At 40.7% G+C, this 23890-nt stretch overlaps 1 protein-coding gene across 1 annotated transcript in view; it reads right to left on the minus strand.

Moving 5' to 3' along the window:
* grin2ab (glutamate receptor, ionotropic, N-methyl D-aspartate 2A, b) overlaps positions 1 to 22501 on the minus strand; it is a 126381-nt gene extending 103880 nt beyond the window's left edge. The window contains exons 1-2 of the mRNA XM_049571878.1: positions 21851 to 22501; positions 20790 to 20996 (exon numbers count right to left, since the gene is read on the minus strand). Coding sequence (XP_049427835.1) covers positions 20790 to 20996; positions 21851 to 21868 — 225 coding nt within the window. The 5' untranslated portion in view covers positions 21869 to 22501. The remainder of the gene's footprint in view (positions 1 to 20789; positions 20997 to 21850) is intronic.
* Between the last annotated feature and the right edge of the window lie 1389 nt (positions 22502 to 23890).

The following is a 23890-nucleotide window of genomic DNA, read 5'->3' on the forward strand; positions in this document are numbered from 1 at the left end:
TTACAGTACCGTTTACAGTCAAACATTTTGATGCACTGTAGGCTCAATTTTTTGTTAAATCAAAAATCTGAGTAACATAGTTTTTGTAGGGCAGTCTGAAGATGCCCTGTAGCAAGTTTGGTGTCAATTGAGCAAAAATTGTGGGAGGAGATAGGTTTAAGAAGTTTTACAGTTTTGAAAAAAACAGAGTGATAAACCTATTAAAAATTATGAAGTTCAAGTGTACAAAAGTTTATTCAGTATTGGGGCTACAGTTTGATGAAATTTGTGAAGTTGTAGCACATATGGTTGAATTGTTATGAATTTTCAAAGTTTTGAACTTTAGACGCTTTCTGTAGCGCCACCATCAGGACTATTGGCTTGAGTTTACAGCTGAGGATATCTGGCATGAGACTGGACCTTTGTGCAAAGTTTGGTGAGTTTTCACCCATGGGAAGTATGATTTCCTCGGAAGAAGAAGAAGAAGAAGAAAGAAGAAGAAGAAGAAGAATACCTAGGATTACAATAGTGTCCTGGCAGCTTAGCTGCCCGGACCCTAATAATACACTTGCAGATGACATATTCTCGCTACAGAAGTGAGCAGTTTAGCTCTGAGGTTGGGATTATCAGCATCAGTTAAAATGATTTTGTGACAATATGTATCAGGTGATCAATACATCTACCTCAGTGTCACTATTTGTATATTTCATGTAGACACATTTCTTGTAAGACTACAGCTGTAGTCACTGTAACAAAGCACTTCTGAGAAATATTTTATAGTAGTAGTGGTTGATTTTAAGGGTGTTTTTTTTCCAGACTTAATCACATTTTGGTAGATACAAGTTTTAGTGTTCATTTAAAATCTTCAGTAACCAATTATTCTTTTAAACTGAAGGAACTGACCATGATGATACAACTCCAAGCTGGATGGCGTCTTATCTGTCAGGGACGAACCAGCAGTAGCACCCTGAGCCTATGCCCATCACTTGTTGAGTGCCACAAGGCATAATCCTGGGCCCCCTGTATATTCATTTTTGCTTTATTCAGTATTAAGTACATGAAATCTGCCTGCTCAAGGACTTTGTTCTTATATGCGGATGATTCAGCTACCCAGGAGCTGATGTTAATAGAATTAGGGTCTAGATGTAGTTCAAATCTATCTTGTTTGGATAATAGGTCAGGTTCAAGAATGAGTTTGCCATAAAAGCACCTATTAGTGATTCAGAAAGGTTTGACTTGTGCTCAATGATGGCTGTTTCTGCCAGTTTGAGACACAATTGACCAATGAGAGCTTTGTAGGCGGGATTAAAAAATTGGGCTGTAATCCTCCTACATAGCTGGCTACTTAGCTACATTGGAAAAAAATAACAACAGAAAATGTGGTGATAGTGTGGTTGAAATTGATGCAGCTCTACAAGTTGTTGTAACTCAATTTACAGAAATAACAACCTTTGCATTTATATTTTTGTTTGTCAACTGAAAAGGACGTCAACAGGACATTGCCACCAGTGCTGGGCAAATTACTTAAAAACTAAATCAATTACTTAACATGGCTGAATGAATATAATGACACTGCTTTACTAGTTACTCAGCACCACATCTTTGTATTTAACATGTGTAGGAATAGAAAACAAGATATTGTTGTTTAACAGGCAGACAGCCTAACAGTTTGGAGGGAGTTATTGATCAATCATTATTTTAACTATGCTATTAATCCATGTATCCATGCACCCTCTCAAAAACCTTAAAACATAAACCTTAAGCAAGACAAGAAAAGACAAGCTGGTTAGAGGCTAAGAGCTTGGAATAATGTTGGCAGGTGTCAGTTCTTAGCGCTTTGCAGGCTTCCAGTGGAGGACCGAACATGTCATATTCAATTAAATATAGGATTTTACATAGACATGCTCCCAGCTACTTTAACAATTATTTCAGGAAGGTATGCAAAGACTATTACTCCCTAATAGAATTTTGATACTGTGATTTTTCTGTTTTACTTTTACACTTGAACTGTGACAAACATAAAGATGTCTTTCATGCAATTTCTTTCAAGGGTGTCCATGGTACTTTTTACCATGTCTGCATCCTGAAACAATACATTGTTAACATTTTCCTAATTCTTGAGTCTCTTTTCTTAATGTTGGGCATTAAATGTCTGTCTCTATCTTAATGACGGTTGGTGAACTGTGTTAGCACCAGGGACAACGACAGAAATAAGTTTTCATAAGGACTTCGTTGTTCTTTCCCTGTCTGATATGCATTTTATAAATGTTTGAGAAAGGTTGTCAATAAACCAAACCAAATACCACAAACATTTGATATTGAATCAAATGACTCCCTGCACTTTTGCGGACCTATTTTTCAATATTATACCAGAACAAGCTACAATTTTCATGTTTAATTTGAAGGCACAACAACAGTACACTTAGATATGGAAATTTTAGCAACTGAGAAACAAACACAACATTGTCCATAATTATTCACGATCTTAACACTAATGCCCTTTTACCTCTACTATATTTACTAAATAAAATAAGAAATTGGTTTCAATTCAAAGCAATTTCAGTGCATCCGTTCTGAGTAATCTTAATACAGGTGCACTTTCACATCACATACTTAAATATGCTTTTTCTGACCTGGGTACACCAGGGTTTGTATTTTCCAGAGATTGCTCTGCACTTACTAACGCGCAGTGTGCATCATTATCCACCCACCCAGACACTGAATTGCAAAACACAAATGTTTGTTGTCTTTATTTGACAGCAGAATATGGTGGAAAGGTCTTGTTTGAAATATCACATTTTTATTTGTTTAACATTGATGTAAGTTCCAAGTGCCTTCCTGCTTGTCCTCGATAAAAACCGCCTTCCTGCTAGACAGTCTTTTAACAGCCCAACAGCCTTTTTCCACATCAAAATTTCAGCAATGCGGAGAAATGTGTGTACATGTGTTTGGGGGACACACTTTTGGCCAGTGCTATTTTTTATTTTATTCTTTGCATGTTTGTGGTACGTGTGGAACCAGGGGAACAGAAAATGTCCGCAAGAGTTCCGTCATTCATATTTCATTGGTAATAAATATGAATAAAGAAGGACAATGCCAAACACTAGAAAGGACACACTCCCTCAATCATCCGGGGACGGCATTGTGTGTTTTTGTAACCGTGTTTGTGTGCATGTCTATATCTGGGTGTCTATCTGTTTGACTTTGAGGGTATTTATGTTTTTGTGCAGCAGGATGTGAAGCAAGAGAAATACACAACCCCTGCGGAGGGAACTAAAAGGCAAAAGGTGAGGGTGGGGCAAGAAAAGGGAAGAAAGGGCATGAAAATGAAGTTATTATGAAGCTGTGCCAAGGTGGGGAAGTGTATAGTCATTCAGGCAGGCTAGTTCTGACCTTGGCGAGATGGAGAGAGGCCATATTATGAGGTAGTTTGATAAGCTCCATTAGATCTTACATTAGAATAGCACTTAACTGTATTCAGAATGTGAAGGAGGATTAAAAGGTGTGAATATTTGCATGTATAATAATGATATAACCTAACAAATGTTTTAGCCAAGGACCTTGCATTAACAGGTGCAGTGGCAAGGTAAATGGATGAAACTAACCAGATAGCAGGTCCAAGAATTCTTTTAACAAGTTTGAAGGATTTGTTGTAAACATGTCAAACCACTCCTATAAACATGTATTAATTCAAAAGGGGTAGTTGAACCCACACTGTATGAGCACCAGGGTTACAAGAACACAACACAGTGTGATGAGCTAAGACTTGGCTGTCCTTATGAATATACAATGTGATTTTTCTCACTCTCAATTATTGAAAGGACCTGAAACATTAAAATGACACACGACGGTTGTAGACAATCATTGGTAAGCCTTGTTAGACAGTCTCATGTAATGATGGAATAAATCCTCTGTTCAATATTTAACCAAAAAAACTGAATCTGTACTTATTTTAATGCATGACAAGCGCACCACTCTCTTGAACAATCTATTATTGATGAACGTGAAGACATTTATTAATTCACCAAATTTCTCTGAAGACCACATATTGCTGTAATAAGTTAAGGAAATAAAAGTACTGATATGACGCCTCTCAAGCCCGACACATGTAGAATGACAAACAGCTAATTGTGAGTGAATGAAATAATGGGCATCTGAGCTGGTCCTGTTTGCCAGACATGGAAGACTTGGGACTAACACGACTACAGTACTTAGCTGCTTTAAAAATACCTTTCCATGACAAAACACCGTCCATGTAGCATGTTCTTTTCCCTTTCATGTTTCTTCTGCTCAAGCCCCCTTTCAGACATGCACAATATCACGTAAATGGGCTGCCAGTTTTACATGTCACTTTCATGTTTGAAAAAGCTCCAGAATCCCTTTTAGTCACGACAGCGATCCTAAGTTGGACCTTGTAACAAAAGCTACAGCAGCAGAAGGTTCAGTACTCATCTTGTTCTAAGTTTTTTTCTCACTTAATTATCATCTCTTATGCACAAAGAAAACTGAAGCAATTTAATAAACTGCAATGGATGGTGAATGAGCCAATTTCAGGATTTTAAGAGGATATTATTCTCATATTATTTTAGTCTGTATAATACATTTTTGCTCCTATTTTCCTAATAGGTACTTTATCGTGGTATATGATATTGATAAATATCATAACATAGTTATGTCAAAATACATAACATAACAATAAATAACAATAACATGGGATAAACATTAGACTAATCTACTGAGTTAAATAGCTGACAAATACTTCAACACATTAATGGGAAAATCATGCAAAAATCTAATATTGCCATAAAGCAGTTCTGCTCATTGAGCTTTATCACTGGTCACGCTTGCCTGATAAAACTAGAGATATTATAGGGTTATATAACATGGGATAAACATTATGGTGACATCTCAGTAGACCGTAGACAAATTTGTATCATCTAGGATATATATCTTCACATCACCCACTCGTACCTCATGGAGAGGGGTAAAAGAGGGTAAAAAATTTGACTCCTACAATCAGAGTAATCATCAGACCTGTCTTCGTCACTATATTTTCACCTGTCAATAGGCAACAGGACACATATGTCTAATAAACAGTGAAGCTGATTTGAAAACATAATTGGGAATTTACTACTGATAAGTGGGGGCAAGCATCCCTCATGCTCACAGTGGTCATTAATTAAGATTTTAACACCAAAGTACGTTTTAAAATGCATCGCTGATGAAGCCTATGAGAGACCCGAACATTACTGTCTCATCATTGTTCTCTAGCAGTGACAACACATTGTGATCCTGTCATGTTTAAATAAAGTGTAAAGCGGACCTACTGTATGTTTTAATCCAAAAATACCCATTACTTTAACACAGAGATGAAGCTAGCAGTTTTACAGATTCAAGGTCTGAAATATTATGCTATAAAATAATTGATGTTCCTGGTCAAAGCATACATATGATGGCAGCTTTTCAAACGCATCTAACATGGGATCTATCTTTCATCATACATCTGTGGGCACCAGTGCCTGGTCAACATATGTTTTTTGATGTGTTGCTTATTGCCATTAAAAACTGCACTTGGCAGGTGGAGACACAGGCTTCAAATGTTCCCACATCACCAGATGCCCCGTCTGGCTGAGACAGCACCTGTCGCCAGCGTGGAATGGAGCATAATACCTGGAGTAATATATTTTGGATGATTTGCGAATGCTTTGGGAATATTTTTGGCCTCTGCATCTTGCTGCCTGGCAGAGTTCTCAACGAGATCATGTAGAAAAAAACAATATAAACTGACTAGACGCTGACACTAAATCATGGAGTGAATGAGGTCCTATTAATGTGGAAATCTGGTAAAAATGACCACATGTTGAAGATTTCCCAGCAGATAGTTGTATCATTTTATGTGATGATGCCACTTGAGTACATATATAATATAATATACCTTGCCTGCTTTGCTGTCAATATGTTTTTAATATACCAAATAATCAGAAGCACATTTTCAACTGCAATGTAATTTGTTGTTTTCGGGTTTGTCATACCTCACTTTAATTGATTATCATGTTGTACTTTATGGGCGTTTATTGGAATGCAAATGTTGTGCTTTACATTAGAAAACCCGCTGCACATATTGCAGGTTTCTGTTTTTGTTTACATATTTATCAAATCTGTGTGTGTCTCTCCAAGGTAAGCCGCATATCCTCCGAAAATTGGTGCACTTGGGTGGGAGTGAAAAAATCTGCTTAAGCACCACTGTGCACCACTTAAATCAGCGCTTGGGCTTTCAAAAATGTAATTACTATCTTACAGATTTAGTGCTTGATCTACAATTACATAATTGAAGTAATAATAATTTTTAAAAAGCACTTTTCAAAATCACAGGTATACTTTGCTTCCCAAACGAATAAATAACACACACACAAAAATCAACAGCAGAATCAATAAAGGTAGAGTCAGTGCTCCAGGAAGTCTCCTAGGTGCTGTGTTTGTACAAATTGGAGACAAGAGAGGGACCTTTGACTGAGGCAATAACACAGAGTTACAGCGGTCTAAGTGAGAGGAGATAAAAGCAAGGATCACTTTTACCAAATCAATAATATATAAAACAGCTTAAATTTGAAAACATTCCTTTCTTTGGAACAAATAACTCTGAAACAACCTTTCCAAAAATGGGGATGCCCATGTACATCTACCTGTTGGTGTGCTCCTGGATATTCATCTGTGTAGGTGGAAAAATATTTGAATTTACCTTATCAAAACATTTTATTTTAAACCACATTTGCATTAAACACAAACATAATTCTCCTATAGAGGCATGACTGTGATTGGGAGTGACAGGGCGACAACATGCTATGACACGGACATAAAGGAGCCACAGATGTATGGCAGCAATCCTTAGCTTGCTAGCCACAGTGTCTACAAGCATGAACACACGTATTGTCAAACCTTGGCTGGCTAAACAGGCCAGCAAAGAAAGGCAACACATTTACATGGTTGACCTGGCTGGGTTTGTAGCTAGCTAATTGGCCATTTCAAGGGCTGACAAAGGGATCAGTAAGTCCCCATGTGCACCTGGTATTGACATCTGTATCTGGATATGCAACACATTCTCACTCTGATCCCATCACATATTGACGTTTGGTTTCCATGTCCACATACGACATGCAACGTACCCTGGGTGCTTCAGTTGTTGACGTTCTGGGACACCGTGTGAAGTTCTGCCTGCGACATGCATTGTTTTGCATTGACACTTAGTTTTCACAAGAAACCTAACATTTACATAGAGTCTCTTTCAGAATAGACTCACTACATCAGTACAACACTGCAAATTGACGTTTTATTTTTCCTTCAACAACAAAATGGCTGGATTTAGGAAACAAAAACACGTGATTATGTTTAGGAAAGAAAGAACAGGGTTTGGCTTTAGAATCTTATGGGACGCAAACACCGCTCTCTTGGGTGAAAGTAGGTGTTTGTTGAACCCGCCCATCTCTCTCTGACTTTTGCCGCCTTAACTTTCGTCCTTGTCCCGCCACGTTTCCCCATGACAATGCTGGGCACAGTTAAACTATAACGGCAACAGGCCGCGTATCATGCCGACGTTAAAGGCCGCCTTTTTAATTGGTAGCAAAGTGTAAATGCACGTAGAATGTGTAGTCAGACTAAGGACTGCCTCTTGAAAGTCGATGAGTCCAGTCAACTGTCTTACTTAACTGTCAAACGTATTGTTTTTTCATTCTGTTTTTTTTTTTTTTTTAAGATATTTTTGGGGCATTTTAGCCTTTAATTGATAGGACAGAGAAGCATGAAAGGGAGAGACAGAGAGGTGACATGCAGCAAAGCCTTGTACATGGGGTGCCTGCTCTATCCAAGCCACCAACGCCCCTCATTCTGTTTTTATATTCTAGCAGAGCGAGTGTGCTTGCCAAACAAAAGATGTCCCATGACAACAATATGTGCTGGTGAGTAACTGATAGACCAGACTGACCCATACAGGCTATTACAAAATATCAAGGCCACAGCCCTTTCTAGGACGTTAGAAAATCTAAGATCCAATGATGTCAAAGCAGTTCAGTGTGTGTCTGCATTATAATTTTGACAACTCTGTGTGCATTTTTTTCATGTGAACAAATGTTTGTTTTATGATCTTGGCTGAACCTGAGCATTCATAAAACCTTAATAAGTTAGGTTCACTGTCATGCCCCCTTAGGTTTTCTCCATCTAAGTGGATCAATGCTCCGACAGAATTGTTCGGTACTGCTTTACTACACATCTATACAAATTTGAACAAGTCACCAGGTTTAATTGGACTAAGTGTTGTCTGTAAATAACCAACATGTTAATAACCAACTGTCAAATCTTGGCTAGTCTGAGATTTAGTTGGAAATGACTGACTGATGCTGCTGTACTGTATGACTTTACTGCAGCAGCCTCCCACTCAAGCCAACGTTAGCTATCCATCAGCAGTAAATAGGCCCGTTTCCAATGAAGAAGTTCCTGGTACTATTTGGGGGGCAGGAACTACTACAGGAATGTCCTCTCGCTCGGCCCTCTCAACCGTCGTGTCTCCACTGAGAGAGCGGAGTAGGAGGAAGGTTCCTGTAAATTTACCGGGCTCTGTATGTGACGTAATCGTTGCGCGACCATTTTGACCGGGGGGTGGGGTGGTGGGGGTGGGGGGGGTATAGGGACGCCGTTAGCCGTTAGCGGTGTCTGTACTCTGGTCACGATCCGTGAAAAAAATATTTTTTCCAGCGGATGTCTTAGTTGCAACATGATTGAACTAACTGGAGTAGTTTCATGTCATATCCGACAACGGGAGGCTTTTAACAGATGACGTCCTGATGTTAGCTTTGCTGCTGCTGTTAGCTGTCCCTGTCAGCTGATGTTTTCTAGACATCGTGATTTCCCAAAACTGAATAAATACCACACATAGCAACACAAAACTGCTTTGCTAGCTTAATCATGTTGTAACTAAGACATCCGCTGGAAAAATATTTTTTTTCATGGACCATTTATTGAGTTATTACAGACACCGCTAACAGCTAACGGTTAGCCCAGCTAATCCACGATAACCATGTTATTAATTACAAAACGTCACATCCCGCCTTGAGTATATCCAGTCAGCACCAAATAATCCCCAAGCCCCAGCCAGGAGTTTCTCGGGTCCGTTCTGAGTACCTACACCGAGGCAGGGACTTGTTTAGCCCCTGTAAAAGTTCCGGAACTCTGTCCTTCCGGGGTGGTTCCTGTGGTGGAGACACGCACCAACGGCCCCGGCCCCATAAAATTACCCTGAAGTTCCTGCGGTGGAAACGGGCCTAATGTCATCAGCATCATTTAGCGATTTACCACACTGACATATTCACATAGCTTATGTGCCTCACAACTCAGTGTGAGAGCTTTGGTTTACCCGCTACACAACAGCTTACCAGCATTTTTGTGTTTCTCTCATTTTGTGTGTGGCCTTGGCAATGACAAAGTGCCGGACATGATGAATGAAGCTGAAATCTGAAGAAGCTTTCAGATTGGACACATTGTGCCCTGCATGCACCGCTGGGTTTAGTGCAGATCTGACCAGATGTTTAGGGAAGTCGTGGAGGAGTGACTGTCAATACTGTTTATACTGTATATATCCTTCCTTTTTCATATCCTCAGTATTATACACACATTTCACTGCACTAAACTTTACTGCCTCTTTTGCACTACTTCTGGTTAGATGCTAACTGCGTTTCGTTGTTCCTATGCAATGACAATATAATCGAATCTCATCTGATTGGCACTGAAAAAACACCCCTGGGACCCACAGCGACTGTTGACTTATAAATCTGAATCTAACATAATTAACTTTGCTCGCTTGAGTATCAGGGCACAGTAATGAAGGTGAGACCCATCTGAAAGCCACCAAAGACAAACTGATTGGTAAACTAGGCTATCTATAACCATGTCTCAGAAAAAGTCTGAAGTATGGTGACATTTCAAACTTTTGAAGTACAAAACTAACAAAGCTAAATGCAAACAGCAAGAATTTGCTTATCATTCATCAACCATGGCAAACCACTTGAAACAGGTAAGTTGCAAGTTATATGAAAGTAAGTTAAGTTGCATATAATGCAGGCAATAAGTCTGTTTACAAGCCTTTAATACATGCTGTCTATACCTGTACTAGTAATACCATGTAAAATAATGAAGATAACTATGTCTTGTCTACTACAACCCAGAAAAATCTAGGTTTAATGCTTCATGGAGACATGGAAACGAGCAATTACCAACATTATACAGAGAGAAGTCAAATCTTTGCACTGACCCGCAAAATCCAATTTGAATAAAAAAGATTCAGGTACAGCCCTTGGGTAGTGTTGTCACAATATAGTAAATTCTTACTTTAAATCAACACATTATAAGATAGTGATATTCAATAGCATTTTCAATACAACATCATGTAGGGCATTAAATTAATTATTTTTGTTATTAAAGCATAAATATAAAAGGTATAATATGACAACAATGACTTGTATTTTCTTGGTTAGTAGCAGAAAACAGCAGAATGTTTTAAGCTTTAACAATGGGAGAGAGCGTGAAAGTGCAGCTGGTAATGTGTACTGACACTGTGGATGATGAGTACTGACACTGTTTCAAATAATCAGAATCGATATGTATCGATAAATCAATATTTTTTAACAACACTACCGTGGAGTGTCATCACATTGCCAAGAGCACATTTGGAGGCATGTTTGCTGAGAGGTTTGCCTGCTCCACCCACCTAATTTGCATAATGTTCTTATTTGCATGATAAAAGTACTGAGACAGCATGACACTTAAAGACAGTTAACAAGATGCACATTGGCCCAAAAAGAATCTTTCCAACATTCTTCAGGACAGGAGTGGCAGTAAAATGATGAATTAATATTTTCGAGCATTGCAAACACCCTTAAGTGACTTTGATCCATCAGTCTAATAATTTGGAAAGTCTGGAAGAGCCATATCTTAAAATTATTTCATTAATGTGTGCCAGCAGGAAGCCAGCCAATTCAATGGGAGGAAGTCTCAAACATGCATACTCTCAATCAGCACTGACAAAAAAGGACTCTGGCGCACATGTTCTATGGGCCCAAACATGCGGAAGCATAAGGGCGCCTGCAGACACTTTTTTGGCATTTGCAGCCTGTCAGCAACTTTCATGATGTGAATGGGCCACTTTGTTGAAACGTGGTATTTACTTGTGTCTCGCAGCAAATAGAAGCACAACCCTGAGGGCTTGAAAAGTAAAGGGGCATTTCTTGATACAGCTCCAAAAACAATTAAAAAAAAATCTTTGAATTGACAATTTGAAAATAACCAGCTCAATGCATCATGAAAAACTACAACTGAAAAACACACACACACACACACACAAACACGCACGCACGCACGCACGCACGCACACACACACACACACACACACACACACACACGCACACAGTAGGGGTTTCGTTTCAACTAAAGTTACTCCACCAAAATGTCTGCTAGCCAATTTAAAACACGTGACGACTAACAAAACGTGTTTTCAGCCTGTATCTTTTCTGCATGACACTAAACTGTTTTAAAAGAAGACCTTCAATTGGTTAACTCACACACTTAATTAATACGATTATTTAAAAAATGTAATTCAATTCAATGTGTATTTGAGGAACTTCTGTTTTCACAAGAAAAACAATATGGGGAAGATAATAAAGCCATTTTACTTGTTCTGAAGCTGAATGATGAAATTCCTTATGGACTTAACATCATTGGCACAGTTAGCACTTGCTGAGCACACATTGCCAGACTTTCTTTTTGGTACTGAAGCTGCTGGCTTATCAAGAGAATTACAATAAGTATTCTTTTTACTCCCTCTTTTGGAAGCAGAATGATGTAGTATATTATTGTACAGCTCCATAGTGCCTTGTTTAAAGAAATCCCTGCCCTACATGTGTTATGTCCTCTGGTATAATATTGTTTGATTCATTGTAAAAATGCATTAATCATCTTGGGACCACGTTGAGCTAATTATGCCTGAACATATGTATAACATGAAATTAAGTGGAAACCATCTTCCCTGGAATCAGTGAGACCACTCACAATGATCTCTGCTGGAGACAAATAAAGTGGTGAAATAGTACTGATACATTTATGTGACTGATCTGTTCCTCGTAGCCGTGGAAAACTGAATCAAATTGGATTTAAAATGCTAAAGAATGTCTTAACTAGGACAGTGTTATATCAGTCTGAGCCAAACTCTGGTGTCTGTAAAAGCATAAAATTGGAATATGGGTTTTGGGTGTTAAGTTGGCCAAAATGACAGGGCCAGACTGGCCGCACTTAGACACCTCCTAAGCCTCTTTTTGAGCTTCGAAAAACCCTCAGACAGACAAAGTGTAAAGGCCATCATTTAAGGTAACAGCTAAAGCCTCCTATGAAGCTGAAAATGTTCTCAGTCTCAAAGCCACATGTTGTGTTTAATACTAATCAAGCTAATTCAAAAGCACACTATTCAAATAGACACAGTGGGGGGTTACAATCCAAAATGAAACATCCACCATCTTGAAAGCCTTAAGCTTTCTCCTGAAAGATGAATACTGACATCAAAGGAGAGCACATCTGTGCATCTTTTTTTTTAAACAATGACCACTGACTATCAATGAGATTATTATTTACTTTTAAAAAGAAACATGGGGATTTTAAAGCCCACTAATCAAGATTTTTATATTAATAATGGATCAAATCCCTATTGTAGATATAATGTTGAAAGTGCTGCTTGTAGTGATGAAAGCACAGAGAATTTATCACCCGCTCTGCAGTTCCTCTCAGCTCTATGGAGTGCTTCAGTCTGTCATTGTTTTAGTTTTTGGCCCGCGGATTTATTGTTTTGGTTCCACACTCTCATCAACCTTGTTTCCAGGCACAATAGGCAGCTGTTTTAAGTGAGAAAGCGCTGATGAACACAATATGCTTTACCTGCTCCGCAATACACCGCAGTTAGACACTAGCGAATAAACACAGTAGAGCATTTAGCAGCTAAAGAGCCAGATTTTTCACTCAGGAGTTGACAGAGACCAAAACAAAGCTAGGACTTATATTCATTAGGTAGCTAGGGACACATCTCTAATGAATGCTGATGTTGCTTCATGTCTGCTAGATGTATAAATAAGCCGTTTTTTAAAGCATCTGCCATAGCAACTTTATGAAGTGATAATCAGTCAGATAATCAGATTTTTTGGACTGTTTTTGGGATTGCTGCGGTCTGAAATGTCTGATTTCATGACTGTTTTTCTAAAAAATTGCAACTCATGTTGCAAAGTTTTGGGGCTTATTTTGTATTAAAATTGCAGGGGCAAGTCAAAATTAACAAACAGTTGTGATAATGTCTTGGATTCGAAGTGTATTATTATGAGCATGTAATAGCTGATCGCCAAGGGGCAACTGTTGCTGTTGTTTAGCGCATCGCTGAAGGACGGTCTCCATGAGCTACTCTCCTCCTGCTCACTCTGCCTGGTTTAGCATGAGCTTACATAGCAGCAGCCAAAATCCAACACCAAGCCATGAGACAGTCCCAATAACAATGCAATGACACAGAAACAGCTGAACTCTGTCATTAAGTGCATTAATAACAATTCTACAACATTGGTCATGTGATGATAATAGTTGTGACTGTAACTGTGTGAATGACTTTGTTCTAGGCACGAAGCGTACACTCCTGCAGCAGTAATCTCATGGTAAACAGCGAGATTAAGAGAAAGAGCGGGGTAAGGACGGGTTGAGCTAATCAATACGTACTCTTTAAATTTATGGTTAAGTTGCAGTGATTTTTCAAATTTCAAGGTCATACAGAATTCACAAGGATTGGGCAAATCTGTGTTAACTGTTGCGATCGCAACAATATGGAGAGAATAGATAATATGTAAATGTTGTGTTTACAGCTTGCTATTCTGCCATCAAGTGGCCAAAAAACTCAATGAATGTAACTATAACGACTATTCATTTGCTGTGATCTCTATCCTTAACCAAGCACTTTTGGTCAGTAAAGAGAACTTTAAGTGTTTTACGAGCCTGTTCTCACTCCGAAGTCGTCTGACGCTTGGACAGTGACTAGTGGTGTCAGAAACCAACAAAAAACGTGTTTGTTGCCTGAACCCAACCACACGTGTTTGTTGTTGAAGGAAAAAAAAACGTCAATTTGTGGTGTTGTGCCGACGTAGTGCGTTTATTTTGAAAGAGACTATATGTAAACGCTAAATTTCCCGTGAAAATGGAAGTGTATCTTAAAAGAAGACAATGCATGTAACAGGCAGAACTTCACACAGTGTCCCAGAACATCAACAACCAACGCACCCAGGGTACCTTGCACATCGTATCTGGATGTGGAAAGTTCATGACCAAACAACAATATGTGATGAGGTCGAAGTGAGAATGTGTTGGTTTTGTGCCTGTGTATTACACTGTTTAGAGACAGTGGACAAGGACTATAAGCAAACCTGAGAACACATTTGGTTCTCAAGCCAATAAGGCAAAAGCCTAAACAGTATCGTTTTAACATTATTTTATTCCATCTTCTTTATTTCTTCTTTCCCCGATAAAGTTAACTTTAAGTTTTTACTGCAAAACTATGACTGTCACATTCATCGTAAGTCACTGTGAGCTGTGGCAGAGTCTAGACCATTTCCAATTTGACAACATAAACATTCTAAGGCCTGACTACATTTGTACATATATTTTTTCCCCCTTCGTTTTACAAAATAATTCTGTCCACACAATCTTCGTTTTACGAAATATGTCCGTCCACACTAGAACACAAAAACGAACCCTAACGCTTGCTGGCTTTAGCATTTTTCCCAGTCTCCACAAGTGTTACAAAGGTACTTAAGACTACTGCTAACGTTACTGTTTTCAAAACACCTACTTGAGATCTCATCACTGTTGATTCCTCTTTGATATAAGGATGCAGGAGCTCACTTAAAAGGCCAGTGTGTAAAAAGGGTTGAAAACAGTGACATCGGTGGTCAAATTCTAGATTGCAGGGCTCACTCACTCACCCCTCCTGTCTGGTAAATGACGGTGGCCTCGTAGGGACAAAAAGCCTTGCGCACGAGTTTTTCAGGAGTAGGTCTATCTAGCGACGAGGTGAATATTTATTTAGAAATCTAAACCATGTTACGATATTGTAATGAATCCCTCACGAGGAGACCAGAGGAGCGTTTGGGAAAAAGGACAGTTTATTTGAGCACTCCAAAAACTCCGTAACACTCGGTAACACTCCAGGGGGTAAAAGACTCCGTCCCAAACTCTGACTCTTCTAGCGTAACAGACACACTTCATACACACATACTCGTTTACCAAACTGAGTGGGGACCCCCTTCCCCTCTCTGCTCCACCAATCTCCAGCCCGCACACTGACTGCGTAGCCGGTAAACAGAGCTCAGCTGTTTATTTAGCCTAGCAACATCTCTGGACTATAGTAGCTGCAATGGACGACTTTGAACGCGATTTTGAACAGTTTCTTGTAGCGGACACAGACCCTGAGCCATACCTGTTTGAGCCGGAGCATACAGATGAGGAAATCCATGTGTTTGATGCTGAGCGGGCGAGAAGAGAGGCTGAACGCACAGAACGGGATTCGGTGCTACCGACATCGTTGGGGAGATATATCATCAGGAGGAAAAGTGCCGCAGAGAGTGCATCACAAGGAGTGAAGTTGCGTCTTCTTTTCCTCACAGATGATGGTTCGGGTTCATTCTCTCCTGTTGCGTGGTAAGTGTGGTCCATTCGCAAATTTTATAACTAAAAAAACTTTTCACTACTCTCTATCGACAAACTACTGACACTCACTACTGTTTCCTCCTCCTTCTTCCTTCCTTCCGCTGTCTTTCTTGGTTCATTTATACATGCGAAACGCGTTCTCCAGCTGGCTGGATTGGTCTGCCGTACATACATGGCAGCGCAAGATGGTGACCTCTCTAAAGCAAGGCCCTTGCTATATATATATATACATATATATATACATACATATATATATATATATATATATAAATATAAAAGCACAATTATAAGGCTACGAACACCAAACGAATTTTATTTTATAGCAATTATACACTTGTATAAACATATTAATAGGCAGAATATTCAGATTCAGATTGACAATAAACCATGCCAAATATTACACACTGGCCCTTTAAACATATGAGTGATGCTCTGTACATGTGAAAGTTTGCTTTCCATTTCTCATCGACAACAATGCCACCCTGGATATTGTCCCACTATCTACTAGTTTGACTAGCCCTGATCCAAAACCTTTGTTTCTGGCGGACTTTAAACTGCGGATGCTGAGTTTGACCACATACCACTGGGCACAGCAGATGGCTCTGTTCGTTCATGAAGTTGTGCAGCAGTACTAAGTTTAAGTGTAAAGTAATCATTAGACCCAGCATTGCTGACAAAACTTAAACAATCCAGTAGTCCACCGTTGTTGTTATTGTTTCTAGTGCATACTGTTTACACACAGAAACAATGGGCATGTGCTGATTGAGGAGATGATGTCATTATTTCCAAAGCGGTTGGTTTTACATGTCCACATGGATAGAAAGTAACCCGAGTTTTGAAAACTCCTACCTTTGAAAACGCTTTTTCAAAAAAATCTCCATTTTAAAGACCTTAAACTACGTTTGGGTATTGACGAGAGGCCATAACACAGAGAAAAATATATGTTTACAAAAACATCTGCATACATGTAGCTAGGGCCTCAGTAGGTCCCTTTATATTTGCTGTTGGTATGTTTGGCAGTGTATGTGAATGATACCAGCTGACAGGAAGCAAACATGGACCCAAGCTGTTGCCTAGCATTGCAATTGAAATGTTCAATAGATTTTGTCGGAGGCCTGACTGGCTGCCAATACAGCTCAATACAAGCCATAAATTACTTAACATCCCTTTAACCTTTATCTCAGTATCTGTTAAACAAATAATGTCATCACTAATAGCATTCTGCCAGGTCAAAAACGATCAATGTGAACAAAATGAAAATGGTATAAAAGACTGTTTCTAAAGATCCTAAAGGAAACATTTAAAAAGTTTCACTGAATGGCCAACATAAGCCAAACAAAAAAACGCTATTATGCAAGGTGTTACATTGAAAACAGTAAATATGATATATATAACCGTCACAACAACATGAATTCAAACACCCTCATAAACAATAAACGTTCAAAAAGCCATTTTAACCATCATCCATCCAGCTGGTCCATCCATCTCAAACACAGGCATCTGAGATTTGCCACTGTTTTGACAGATTTGTTCAATAAGATAAAAAACATGAAATACTGCTTTTAATTCATACTCAAGATGTATAGGTGGCAATTTCTTGGTTACAGCTCTGTCATGCTTTTCATGCCTCTAAATCCTCCCTTAAACCACCTCTCAAGTAGGATCAAGATTATCCTGATTTTCAGCATCAAAAACATCTGCCCTTGAGTCATGAGAAACACAGATATGAGTTCTGAGATTTATTAAAAGCAGGATTTGATTTCCAAAGTCCTGGCCTGAGCAACGACGATTATTATTTTTCAGGTTTGGAAAGACCTCATTTTTGGATTTGTTCCAATTTGATTTCTTAAATCTTATCAGTAAAGTTGGGCTGGAACTGGATAAGACTTATCTGGAATCTTGAACTGAAGAAACACTTAACAAACCATTAAAGACACACTGATGCAGGCGTATACTACCAATAAACATTTAGTTGTATGGCCCTTAAATGACAAACTGCTAACCTAGACAGTGTTAGTGTTAGTGGCCAGATGCAAGATGCAGGACTATGAGGCTGAAGCCATCGCTCAGTACAACAGTAAATATGGTGGAGTTTGTTGTAGGGTTGTTTTGTTTTTGTTTTGTTTTTTAAATCTTGGTTATGAATTTCAAGCCAGCATCTTTTGATTTTTTTTTTTTTTTTTTTTTTTTTTTTTTACTATTGAATAGGTGGATGTTACCTGATAATTAAAGAACAACTACTCATTCATTGCAACACAGAATTTTCTACATTCAAATTATGCAATACACTGAATACTTGTGTTTTAAGAGACAAACTGGTCAGGTCACTAAACATCAACTACTGCCCTACTTCATTCTAAAAATAACAGTTCAAAAACCTGTATTAGTCAAACCCTACTTAATATCACTATGGCTCACTAACTCATTAAATGAGACCACCAACTGTGTTTTGATTAAATGATTAAACAGAGCACGTTCTTAAGAGGCTTTTGGGTTATTAACTTGTGTCTGAGACTGCACTATCACACATCAATATACAGAAGATCAGCGGGGGTCAAATGACTCATTATCATATGTCACTCAGTCCTTTTCACTGGTAATTGCTAGGAACAGGAAAATGAAAACACTCATTTTCATCGTCTCAAGCCTTATTTGACCTGTGATTGTATGTATATAGACATAAATGTGGAGGCAGGGCAACTGTTTTTACTATCTCCTAACAGTGGACAGGAAAATGTGCTCAATTTATTTGCCACTGAAAGTCAAATGTAACCAAATTTTGGCAGTGGATGTTGTCAGGACAAGATTAACTGGTGCAACGCAGCAAAGGCACAGTGGCAGGTTTAATTGACTTTAAAGAAAGCACTCACTCAGCAGATGACAGCTGAAGCTAAAGGCCATGCCAGAGGCTTGGTGGCTGCACACGGTTTGGCTGTTAATGTTCGAGGCAGAACCTCATCACCAGGAACCTTATTTTCAAACATGCAGTTTGTCAACTTCAGTGGATAGTGAGCTCCAACCAAAAATACTGTGCAGATAAGGGGATTATTTGCTGTAGCTCTTATCTCAGGATATGTCAATACCTCCTTCAGGACAAATACAGCTACAATGCAGGGCAGGAAGGTGCATATTCCACCCACAGGTTCTTTGGCTTTTCTCTTTTTTAAGCGTCTTTATAATTATTCTTCATAAGCTCTAGGTTGCAATCTTGTTTGTGTACTCCTACCTGTAATATCTATACGTTCATGGAAAAGGGAGGAGAAAAAAAAGGAGAGGATATGATTCGGAGTAGGTATTATTCTAGTGTTTGTGACTCAAATGCCTTAAACTGAGCAATGAAAAACAACAAATCCAGTACTATGAAATTACCTGAAAAAGCAATATTCCCAGTAATTACATGTTATGATAAAACAAACAATTTTAAGGTTAAGTTATTTGTTGACAAGCTATTCTTTGAGAATATTTTACAGTAAACGCATGGTAATAATTGCAATATTTTTAGTTACACTAACAGTTCAACAGAGGTAAAAACTCTTCTGCATAAATGCTCTCTGAACCCTTCCCCACTTGCAGGCATATGTAGATTTGGGGCTAATTTTGGGTTCTTGCTCTAAAAATGTCTTGCACACAATTAAAAACCAAAACACTGAGACCAGGATGACACAGAGCGGTCTGACTGCTCACCTTTTGCAGCCTGTTATCTGAAGGAAACGTTGCTAAATACGCTATTAAATTAAATTTTATCTTGTAGAACCATATGAAAGACATGCAACTTTTGGATTTTGTTACCAGCATGGCAACAAAAATGTAACATCTGTGTGAATATCACCAGTTCCCCTTAGGTGCCATCGAAATAATCTCAAGAGGGCCATCTTGTTAAAGGTAGCACAATAACATGTTGACAACAGCACATTTAATGCGAGGGATTAAATAGCTTTCACTGCAGAGAAACAGCACAACGCAGGCTCACATCTGATACACTGACAAGCTGCTTCGAGACAGTGAGTTCTGAACTACAGTACCTGCTTTGCCAACAATAGGGATGGTTCAGTGAACAGCTCAGTGAGATGCATCTCGACATAATTTCAACACTATGTCATGCTGGAGCCAAAATGGGACTGAGAATATGGTATGCATCGCATCACTGAGAATTTTTCATTTCTATGCTTTTCCTGTTTGGCTTTGTTTCAGTAGTTGGTTAATATCAGGCTGCGAGAGATGAAACATACAATGCCCAACTGAGCAGGAAACACTTTCTGGAGTGATGACAACAAAAGGAAAGTGAATAGGAAAGTAGGCCTACTAAAAAATACTGTTAAGGTTTAAAGGTGTTATGACATCACACCCAGAATTCATTGCAGCTTTGCACAAGATATTTATATTAATGAAGACAGCCACAGCTCTCGACATTCACTGCTCCCACTCTATTGCGTTTATGCCCTACAGAGTTGATCTCCTTTTGTGTCATCCCACTATTCAAGAAAATAGGCTACTGCTGAGCACATCCACAGTCTCTCTCCCCAGTTCTCTACAACAGCACAATGAGACTGCCATGGCATGAATGATAATTTGCCCTAAATGATCATGATAAATTTACACACAGAATATTTAGCATCAGGGATGGGGGTTGTTCCTTTGACACCAGGACTGATTAGTCTGAAGGAGAATTATGCGAAATACGGCCTTATAATCTGTCATGTCAGGCCCCTATACTCAGACATGTCAGACCCTTATAGTTACCCCCCATGTAACATCTGTGTGTGTGTGATGGCTTCCATGTCCCTGAGAGGAGGAAAAGACACTTCGTGTGTCAGACTTGGCACGGGAAGCGGGAGGAAAACGGAAGAAAATGTGTTTCTACAACGTGACTGCATTCAAAGCCTGAAAACTGTAATTTGAGATATGAATTCATTACACGGCCTCTCATCAGTAGCCGGGGATAATGTGATGCAACAGCGCCGCTTAGCGTCGCACAGCGTCCTGCCTGAGCCGCTCTGACAGTGCCTTTCTCCCCCCTGATCGCCGTTACCGGCCGCGGTCCTTACCTTCGGTGTCACAAAGCGTGGCTGCTGCAGGTTTGCGGTCGCGGAGCTTTTGCGCCTTCTTCTTCGGAGTCCGTGCGATGAATGTTGAGTTTTACTGCCGTGGTCTGAGGGCCCGTGCAGGCAGCCACCGTGACCTGTCCGCTTACTGGCATTTTGGTTCCTTCTCACAGCGTCAGTGAAACCAGAGGAAAAGTGTTCAAACTTGATCTGCGAAAACAAGAAAATAAAAAAATGCTATTTGCTTTTTGCATTGCACCCCTACAAAAAAAGCGCAGACTTGTTGAATTTGACTCTTGCTCTATAAAAGGACGCGCGCCCACAGGCTGGTGCCTATATATATATGAGCCATAAACATTATTACCCAATGTCATTATATTCCTCGTGACTCATAAGCGTTTTAACATTTTGAATTATATCAAACAGCAGCTCGTTTCAAGTGCCTGCGCGTGTGTTCGTGCGCCTCTTGCGCGTGAGTGCACGCGCACGCGCGGGTGTTATCTTATAGCCTGTGTTTGTGTATACATGGGAGCGCAAGTGCGCGCGCGTGTGTGGTTCTTTTGGGGATGCTGGGACACGGGCTTATTGGATGGAGAGCTTGCGTGACGAAAACACAAGTTAAATTCAAAGGTAGGATGGTGAACGGTGAGGAAGACAAAATAGTAGTGTCTCTCTCCGTGTGTGTGTGTGTGTGTGTGTGTGTGTGTGTGTGTGTGACAGAGAGAGAGAGGGGGGGAGAGAAAGAGAAAGCGCGTTAAAAACAGCCTGTGGCTCCTTGGCGAATATTCCCCTCACGCTCCTCTCTCCGGTGCCGGGCTTGTCTATGTAGGGCATGCAGCAGGTTGTGTGTCGGGGACTCGGACGAACGAAGGAGCGGAGAGAGGAACACAAACCAGCAGCCACCCCACCACCCCGCCTCTGCTCCACTTTGAGAGGAGAGTGAGTGTGCGGCAGATATTAAACCACTGAACCTCGACAATTGCTGCTCAATATCCGCGTCACCCCCGAGAGGACGGAGTTAGTTCAAAGCTGAGCCAAAAAACATACTAATTAAGCCAACTCACCCCATTCCCGTGACACATCTCTCCAGGCGGCCAGGTGGAGATGACATTGCAGCCTGTTACTCCATTCGGGTGCCCTCGGCAGGAGTGGGAATCACATACGACTCTCCTCCGTCAAATTAATCCATCAATTTCTCCTCCATCCAGTCTCCCCCAAAAAACACACACCACCACACGGATAAATCCACCTGTCTGCCTCTGAAGACCTCCCCCCTCCACCAGCACCTCACCCCCCGGTAGATAGGTAGTATTCCTCTCGGTGAAGATGTCAAACACAGTCCATTCAGCGGCGGAGACAGACTCTGGGGAAAGGGGGTAGAAGGAAGCCGTGGAGGTGCGGGGATCAGTCAGACTCCACAATCCAAAATAACCGTTGGTTTGGAATCTCCAGCGGCAGCCCCGCGCGTTCCGCAGTGAGGGCTCGTGGACAGGTCCGCGCGCCTCCTCCTCCTCCTCTCCTGTCCTCCTCCTCCTCCTCGCGCCGCTCGCGGATTCTTGGAGACTGAAGGGGGGATTCCGTCACAAATAACATCAAAACGCGCACACACACACACACGCATATATCCACACACTCTCCCTCTCTGCTTTTTCCTCACTCACCCTCTCCCTTCTGCTTCTCTCCCCTCACGCGCTCTCCCAACGAGCACCGCACTCCCCCCCCCCCCCAAAAAAAAAAAAACAAAAAACACCCTAAACAATTGGGAACAAGTTTAAACGGGTCGAGTTATTTTTGTAGCTTTCTACGCCGCACGACTGAGGTGATGCTCCGGCAGCAGACCGAGCGCCCGGGCGGAGAGGAATAAGGAAATATTCTCCGGCAGTCTCTTTACCCCGCAGCCCGCCCGCCCACGCTTCGCTGGCTGAAGGTACTTACACATCAGCCTAGTTAATTAAACATATGGGCAACGGGCCTGAATGAGAGAATGATGATGTGGTGAAGGGGGAGAGGGGGGTGGTGGTGGTGAGAGGGGTGCCTTGGGTGACTTCATCTCCCCATTATAAAATATCAAAAAGATATGTGGCGAGTTATGAGGGCGCGCGCCGGGGACATTTTGCCATATCTAGCCCTCCCAAAAAAGCGACTCCAACTTCGCAGTTCGTTAAAACTGCTATGTCTCTTCCTTGTCTGTCTCTCTCTGGGTTTTCTGTCTCTCTGCGTGCCGCTTTTCCCGGCGTGTCTTCTCCAAAAAATGAAGACGCAAGAGAGGTATGGCGCACACCATCATTCGTCGTTTATGGCTTTACCTGGTGCCACCTTGCCAAAAGAAAGCGCGTGCGCGCGTGTGTGCAAGCATCTATCTATCTTTTTTCCGTGTGTGTGTGTGTGTGTGTGTGTGTGTGCTGTGACGACTGTCTCGGCGTCAAACAAGTCACCGCGTCGCGCCTCCGCTCCTCGGAGCATCCACTGCGCACAGATAAAACATTTCAATATCCGCTGACCCAATCTAGTGGTCCCCCGTCACCGAAATTAAAAGACCGATGCCTTCAAAAAAATACCGCACCGAAACGTTTATTGCTGATGATGTGTCATGTTCCCTCGTCAGCGCCAGGGTTTGTTAAAAGCCACGAGTGAGATAAGGGAAAAATAGAGCCAACGCTAGTGAATTACACAGCCTCAATTAAACATAATTAGCAGATCAAAACTGCAGCACAGGGGGTCCTCGGGGAGTGCTGACAAAACTCCCCCCCCTTCCCTCCATGCCTCTCTCTGCATCTCCCTCTGAGTGTTCCTTTGGAGTCCCATTGCAGACAGATGGTGTAGATACACATGGGGTCATGTTAGCAGGCCAGGGATCTACTACTAGGACTCGCTGTCATGAGCAGAGTTACACGTCGAAGCAAAAAAAAAAAAAAAAAAAAAAAGCAGACCAGAGGACTTATTATTAAGGAACTCTTTACCTCCCTCCTCTTCCTCCTCCACCTCCTCCTCTATCCCTAGAATAAAAAATCTCCACCTGTTGAGGTCCTCTATCCTCCTCCGTCAGAGCCCGAGCCTCGGAGGCTTGGAATAAAAGAAACAGACGATTGCATAACGTGGACATA

This window comes from Epinephelus fuscoguttatus, linkage group LG3 (genome assembly GCF_011397635.1).
Source record: "Epinephelus fuscoguttatus linkage group LG3, E.fuscoguttatus.final_Chr_v1".
NCBI classification, from domain to species: domain Eukaryota; kingdom Metazoa; phylum Chordata; class Actinopteri; order Perciformes; family Serranidae; genus Epinephelus; species Epinephelus fuscoguttatus.